Below are 7605 nucleotides of genomic sequence, written 5' to 3'. Positions count from 1 at the left end.
TTCTCCTCTCATATAATACACATGTCATGCAAACATGTGTAATCTAAAGTCGCAGCTACAGTTTAAAAAGAAATAAAAGTTCCCCAGAATTTCTTTTTTTCATAGTTAAGACAGTAGGATGATAATAATAATAATAATAATATTAATAAAATCCTCCCCTGTATGTTTCTGCTGCAGCAGAAGCAGGAGTGTAAGCGTGTCGGCTCAGCAAAGCACTGAGAGATGCCGAGCAATGAGTCATGCAGCAGTCTGATTAGCTTGCTTTCCTTCCCTTCAAATCCAGAGTTTGTTAGAATCACCCGTCTGTATATCTGTAAAAATTAATATAAAAAATAAACACTTGAAAGTCTTGATGGTATTTTCTGTTTATTATCAAAATAGCTGTAAATTGTATATAAATCAAAATTTAAAAATATCAGTAATATACTGGTAGTTGTTACTTGGTACTAAAAGCATTACCTTACGATTATTCTTCTTAATGCCTCAACCCGTGACCTTAACGGCAGTAAGTATGACAGTTTGTGTAAATATTAAGTCCTTCATTTAAATGTTACCTGGCCACTTTCCCTCAGAGGAGATCTCTGAAAGCTGACATTTTCAAAGTGCAGGCTACCACGGAGGAATGTCACAAAATATTACACATCCTGCTGGTTTCTGGGAGCAGTAAACTGGGGGGCAGCAAGTCTTCTGGCAGCTTGGGGATTCCATCCAGGACCTCGAGATTTGGCAAACAGGAGAAAACACTGAATATGAAGAGAGACAGAAAATGAGTATAAATTAGTTTATAGATACACAGACATTATCCTCTAGAGCAGACCTGGGCATTGTATGGCCTACAGGAAATATCCGGCCCTTTGGTTGTCTCCAGGTCGATGGGAAATTAGGATGCACACATAAAAAAGTACACATCACACAGTTTGTCCCACTTCAGTCACCAAACACTCTTTGAATAACTCCCCGTTAGAGACCAACTTAATGTTTTTTTGCAAAATCCCAATACAACTGATGCTTTTATTTTGAAACTGCAGTTTTTTTGTTTTGTTTTTTTAAACAATAAACTTGGCATTACAGTGTTAGGGACTGCATTTTGAACTTCATTACGAAACTGAACAAGAATGTGACAGATGAAGAGCGGGAACAGACATCTGAATCTTTTATCCAGGGATGGACCAGTCAAGACCAAGATTGACCCCCCACTAAGTCATTCTCTGATGGGGAGTTCATAAAGACTTTGGTAGACTCTACTGTATTAAGGTAAACAACATGAATTGAGGAAGTTGTGGGAAATCTGGAGCTTCAGTCTGAGCTTTTTCCTGCTGGGCTTAATACGAGAGCTGTGATGTCCAACACAGCCACTGGGACAACATAAATGTTGGCGATTATAGAGGAACTGGCAGCAATGCACTCAGTTAAAGGGACTACAACAGGGAGTGATTTGTTTGTGGAAGTGAGTGGATGTTTGGATAGGCGGGGGCTGAAATGGGACAAAATGATCAAAACGTGATAAATGTTGGTGTTTTTACTTTGCCTATTTCACATATTCACACTCTATTTGTAACCAGTAGTGGTTTAATTAATACTAAGCAGAACTGAGTTCAGCCTCTGGTACAGTCTGATTACCGTGCACGGTAGTCCTGAGTGAAGGTCACTGGGTTGCGGGTCAGGTTCAGGGAACGGAGTGGGCTGTTCCCCAGAGCTCCCAGTCCCCCCAGGGAACCAATGGCGTTCTCAGACAGACAAAGGTGCTCCACTGCGGGGAGCTTTGGCAGCTGACGCAGACACACCAGGTGGTTACGGTGCAGGTTTAACACTCTGCACCTGCTCATGGCAAACACAAATACTGCTTAACTTTTTGTTTCGTGCCAAACAGTACAGCACAGACAAGCATACTCAGAAAGAAACAAAAGAAAAAAGGTAAGAAAACACTAATTAGCACACAAACAGTCCCATCACAGGCTGAACAGAAGAAATATTACATAACCTTCACTTATTTGTTCAAAAGCACTGAGTTTCAGAAGCTGACTTCAACACTAAACCCACGTGGCCAACGTTATAAAAACAATGATGATTAATTATAGAATATAATATTGTTTGACAGGACATTTGTCTTCATTTTTAACAGCTAAATGGATTTAATAAAGCTATAATGAATGCTGTAGTAATGTCAGTCAGATTAATTTCAGTCTATCATATATGTATATATATATATATATATATATATATATATATATATATATATATATATATGTGTGTGTGTGTGTGTGTAACCATTTGGAATTTCACAGTATGTAATATTCATAGTTCCTCCAGGGAGCTGTTCCAGATGAGGGCGTTGTGCTGCACCTTGGGTGTCATTTCATACCTTGGCAGACGTACAGAACTCAGGCTGGTGAGGGAGTTGTCAATCAGTTGAAGTTTCTCCACTCGGATCAACCGGCGGAGGATTCGGAGGAAATTTTCTTGCTGGAAGGGATCACCCAAGTCCTGATAGGACAAATTTAACTCCTGAGAAGAGACAGGTGGTAGAGGTGTCAGAAGCAATCTTTGTTGCCCTCTCCTCCTCTTCTTCTCAGTTTGCACCTTCACTTCTTTCCTTTCCGCAGCTATGTCTTTGCTCTTCTGTGCTATATATGACATCTTTAACATCACACACCCACACATATCCTGCATGCTAGCTTACCAGACAGTTTTCCCAGTTCTCTTGAAGCCTCTCCTCCCATCTCTGTCCTTGTTCCTCTCTTCTCCTGCTCCTCCCTCTCTCCAAACAGATGCCACCCCTCTCTTTTAGATGTAACTCATCTTCTGATGGCCCTTTGATTATAATGTAAAAATTTTTTTAAAAGTCTTTAACAATCTTCACATTATTATTCATCTGGTGAAGAAGCTAAATTAAGAGACTCGAAAGTAATGAAAGCAACACAAAAATGGCAGCGACACAGCTTCTTTAGAGGTTTTCTAAAACGGTTCATGAGCTAGAAAACTACAATTTCTTTTCTATTGCTCTGGTTAGGTTACAGAGGTGGTTTTCTCACATCAGCCACACACCTTCTCTAACCCTGGGGCACGTCAGCTGGTCACCTGTGACATCACACTGCTCCAGGCCATGCCACAATGCAAACTGGAACCGACTTGATGGAAGCTGATGAGAAAAGATGAAGAGGAGAACAGGGTGACAGACGAGATACACAAGAAATGTGTTACTATCTGACCACTTCATTAGGTACACCTGTTCATCTGCTTGTTAATGCAAATAGCTAATCAGCCAATCACATGGCAGCATTTAGTTATGTAGAAATGGTCGAGACAACCTGCAGAAGTTCAAACAGAGCATCAGAATTACAAAGAAAGGTGATTTATTTGACTTTAAAAGTGGCATAGTTGTTGGTACCAAATGGGCTGCTCTGGGATTTTCAACACAACCATCTCTAGTTTACAGAGAATGAACTGATAATTAATACATATCCAGTTAGCACCATTTCTTTGCCTTGCTGATTTCAGAATTAAGAAGAGAATAGCCAGGCTGCTTTGAGCTGATAGAAAGGCAACAGTAACTCAAATAACCACTTTTTAAAGCCAAAATACTGAAACTGAAACTGAGGCAGATACTGATGTTGACATGGGTTCACCAAAACTGGACAGCAGCAGATTGTCAAAATGTTGCCTGACAAGTCTTAATTTCTGCTTCAACGTCAAGATCATAGAACCACAATTTGGTGTGAATGATGTAGAAGCATGGAACCATCATGCATTGTATCAACAACTCAGGCTCCTGTTGCTGGTGGTGTAATGTGGGAAATACTTTATTAGCACACTTTAGGCCCCTTAAACTGAGCATCATTTAAACATCACAACCTACCTGACCATTGTTGTTGACCATGCCTTTGTAACCATTGTGTACCAATCTTCTGATGGCTGCTCACTGTACTCACATGGCCTCCATAATCTCCACATCTCACTCCAATAGAGCACCACTGGGCTATGATAGAATGGGAGATTCTCATCATGGATACGCGGCCGACAAATCTGCAGAAACTCTCAGAAAATTTGGTCAATATGTACCAAATTCTCTGAGGAGTGTTTCCAGCACCTTGTTGAATCTGCGCCACGAAGGGAAAAGTCCAACCTGGTACGAGCAGGGTGTAACGCGGGTGTGGGGAACTCCAGGCCTCAAGGGCTGGTGTCCTGCAGGTTTTAGACATCACCCTGGGTCAACACACCTGAATCAAATGATTAGTTCATTACCAGGCCTCTGGAGAACTTCAAGACATGTTGAGGAGGTAATTTAGCCATTTGAATCAGCTGTGTTGGATCAAGGACACATCTAAAACCTGCAGGACACCGGCCCTTGAGGCCTGGAGTTCCCCCACCCCTGGTGTAATGCATGAAGTGGCCAGCGAGTGTAGATTTCCTTCCTTGATTAAATACGTAAATAAGTGCCATTCGTGAATGCACCATTCTGCCAAGTTTCAAAGCTATGATATCATCTGTGACACATATGCAGTCACAAATCTGCAGACACCTTTCAGTGAGGTGTGTTGTGCAAATGACACCAGTTATGAGCCATATTCTCCCCCCAAGTTTAATCACATTCCCCTAATTGATAGTCAAATTAATTTCAGCTTCAAGATCAGGACAGTCAAATAACTGACATGTCAATGGGCAAAAAGAGAGCGATACATGGGAATCGTTTAGAAGAACAGGAGACACAATTAAGTTTAATCTACCATGGTTGCCCATTAGTCCAACATAAACTTTATTCCCCGAGCATACAGAGAGCATGAAGCTAAAATCAGTGGCTCATTTATAAGACTATTAACCAATACTGCTACCTGTGAAGGTCGACAAGAGCCGCTACAGTTTTATTATCCTGTAATGACACCTTGTCTTGCTGACATCATCCTTCTCTTTCCTCTCTTTACGTATCAGCGCATGCATTCTTTCCCCAGTTTAGCCCTACCCCCCGTCTACAGGGCTGTGTATCACATCAACTGTATAAAATCAAATAGCAGCTGTTGCTCATAGTTTCATTAGTGAGTTTGTGAATCTCCTTTCATCTTCTAATGATAAACATTAAAATATTTTCCATTTATGCATTTTTTTCCTCAAATGAAGACTATTTAAAAGTCATCTTGGGATATTTATGCAAATATTTATCATATCAAATGAAAAGTTATGATCCTATGTTGACTGTTTTTGGGATGCAGCAGTCTTGACCTTATCAACCCTTTTATACTCATCCTGTTCACTCTTACTGTGTAACTCTCCACTCCCTCCGCCTGGTAATCTAGACACAGGAATGACCCAAATCCAGCTAACTGTTGCTCCTCCTTTTCCAGACTCTCCAGTGTAAATGTTTTCTTAAAGGTTTCTGAACAGTGTGGGAGACAATAATGGATGTAATCTAAATGGGAAGTGCGTATGATTCATTCCCTTATACAGTCTTTATATCACAATATCTGACAACATCTAAATACATTAATAATTTTTAAAAAAAAAGCATCCCTGTCTCTACTAAAACAGGAGCATTAGTCAGTCATGCACGCAGCTCCAACCAGAAGGCCTTTTTCTTTTGCAAATAATTATTTAGAGATGCTATTTTGCTGCAGGATTTTAAGCAAAACACTTTGAAGTTGTTTAAGACATGACATACAGAGGGGTTTCTTTTTTTTTCAGCCCAAGTGGGAGAACTCTGCATGGAACATAAGAAGGATTAGGTGAGGAGTGATTTCCCCCCCCCCAATCTTTCTTAAATCACATATCAGCGAGAGTAAGAGAGTGAGTGAGAAAACACTCTGCACAGTAGTCTAGGCGAGAGGCCAGTGGCTCGAGGGTAAAAGAGCGAGTGCAGAGAACAGACTGAGAATATTATTCAGCTCAGAGATGGCTAAAAGAGAGAGGGAGACGGGATGAAGGCTGTTTAAGATGAAGGAAGGAGGAGGCAAAGGAGAATTTGTGAGGGAAGGGTAATCACAGGTGTATCCAGTGTGTGCGTGTCACTTACGGGTGTAGATACTAGTCCAGAGTCAGGACTTTGGTCCACAGACAGAGGTGTGCCTGTAACCCTGAATTCAGAGCCATGGGATGAGTGGGATTTGGGGAAACTGCCAGTGAGTGTGTTCACACCTGAAGAGCTGAGAAAAGGGGGAGAAAAAAATAAAAAGAGAGACAATAATTATCCCATCTTCCATCCCTGTTTGAAGTGGAGCTGTTCTTTGGTAATGTAATCCCTGGTGTGTGCTAAAACCCTGACCACCGACCGAGTGGTTAGGGTTACACTGAACTGGGCCCGACAATGCAGATTAGGACCCGTTGCCATAGCTCCAGAGGACACCTGAGCAGGTGCTATTAGGTTATCATAATCTGTGTCGGCAGGGGGTAGCTGGACCCTCTATAATTGATACTGCATGCCCTGTGGCGGTGTGCTAAATAGTTATCATACAAAAGAACTGCGTAGATGATACAATATTTATTTATTTATATTTAATTAAATATATATAAATTAAAGGATTTTTAAATGTTATACCTACGTTTTAAGCTAAACTGGCTTCGTTTTTTTTCGTACATATTCGAGGTCCAATAAAAAATATAGAGAGCAAATAAACCGACTATTACTGTGATGAACTAAATGAAATGCCAGGCAGAGGTAAGACGACTGTTAAGGATATTATCTCAAATTTTCGAGTTACTGACTTCAGTCTAAATTTCAACGACTTTTTTAATTTTATTGTTATTATATTTTATTTTTTCAGAAGAAACAAGCTTCCACATTTCATTGTAGCCATTTGGCTATGTCACTGAGGGCTAAAGCCAAGTGTTAGCAATGGCATTAATGAAGGTTTCTCCCTATTTAGGTAGAAAACCTTAATTAATGGGCAAATTATTTCACATCGCACAAGGTGCACTGGATGAAAAAGCTACACTGACGGGCGTCACAGAGTGAAGCTGGTGTCTGTCATGCAGACATAGCTGATTCGCCTTACCTTTCTGACATGTCCCAAGAGCCTTGTGATGAATTTTCCCGGCCTTCTTTAGCACATTGCGGACGGCTCGCTGTAGCCCTGCAGCCCCGTGGCTGTTACCCATGGAGCCCGCCGTGTTTGTTAGGATTCACCCAGCGAGAGTTGACCGTCCTGCTGGCCGGCTGTGGCTCTGCAGAGAGAGACTGACAGCAGTGTGGGCCCAGAGCCGGAGTTGCCAAGGGCACAGCTCAGGCTTATCACTCAGGACAGGTAGAAATTAGAGCAGAGTGCGCGTGAGGGCCGCACCACGCGCTCGTGAAGCTGTTATTCAAAGTTCAAATGGATTGTGACAGCTAGTATAACGAAGGCTTTTCAAAAGTGACAAAATCACAAATGAGCCTGCTGAAACGCAAGTTTTTGTCAGAAAAATGTGACCTAGTGATCTCTAGTTCTTTCTTTCTTTCGTCTTTCTTTGCCACAGAGTCTCCTCCTCTCGTTTTCTCGAGCAAATGCCTGCCCAAGCAATACCTCGACATATAACTATTTACAAAGTGTGTCAACTCTAAGGCAGTTTACATATGTGTGTAAATTACTGTTAATGTTCACTCGGTATTGTAAACCTTTTGGAAGGCTGACCATGCATTGC

At 41.3% G+C, this 7605-nt stretch overlaps 1 protein-coding gene across 1 annotated transcript; it reads right to left on the bottom strand.

Moving 5' to 3' along the window:
* Positions 1–367: 367 nt before the first annotated feature.
* On the bottom strand, positions 368–7206 carry LOC147314290 (uncharacterized). The gene is made up of 7 exons (XM_086262789.1): positions 6981–7206; positions 6002–6131; positions 3046–3139; positions 2681–2811; positions 2363–2505; positions 1621–1818; positions 368–743 (listed from the first exon to the last, which is right to left on the bottom strand). Exons 1-7 carry the CDS (start codon positions 6989–6991, stop codon positions 626–628), a joined length of 825 nt encoding a protein of 274 aa, XP_086118915.1. The 5' UTR covers positions 6992–7206; the 3' UTR covers positions 368–625.
* Between the last annotated feature and the right edge of the window lie 399 nt (positions 7207–7605).

This window comes from Aulonocara sp. 'chitande type north' Nkhata Bay, linkage group LG14 (assembly GCF_057382095.1).
Source record: "Aulonocara sp. 'chitande type north' Nkhata Bay isolate Kocher_YH1m ecotype deep benthic linkage group LG14, A_spYH_male_GT1.1, whole genome shotgun sequence".
Taxonomy (NCBI): Eukaryota; Metazoa; Chordata; class Actinopteri; order Cichliformes; family Cichlidae; genus Aulonocara; species Aulonocara sp. 'chitande type north' Nkhata Bay.
The sequence above is the reverse complement of the archived record's forward strand: the minus strand, read 5'-3'. Positions and strand labels throughout refer to the sequence as shown.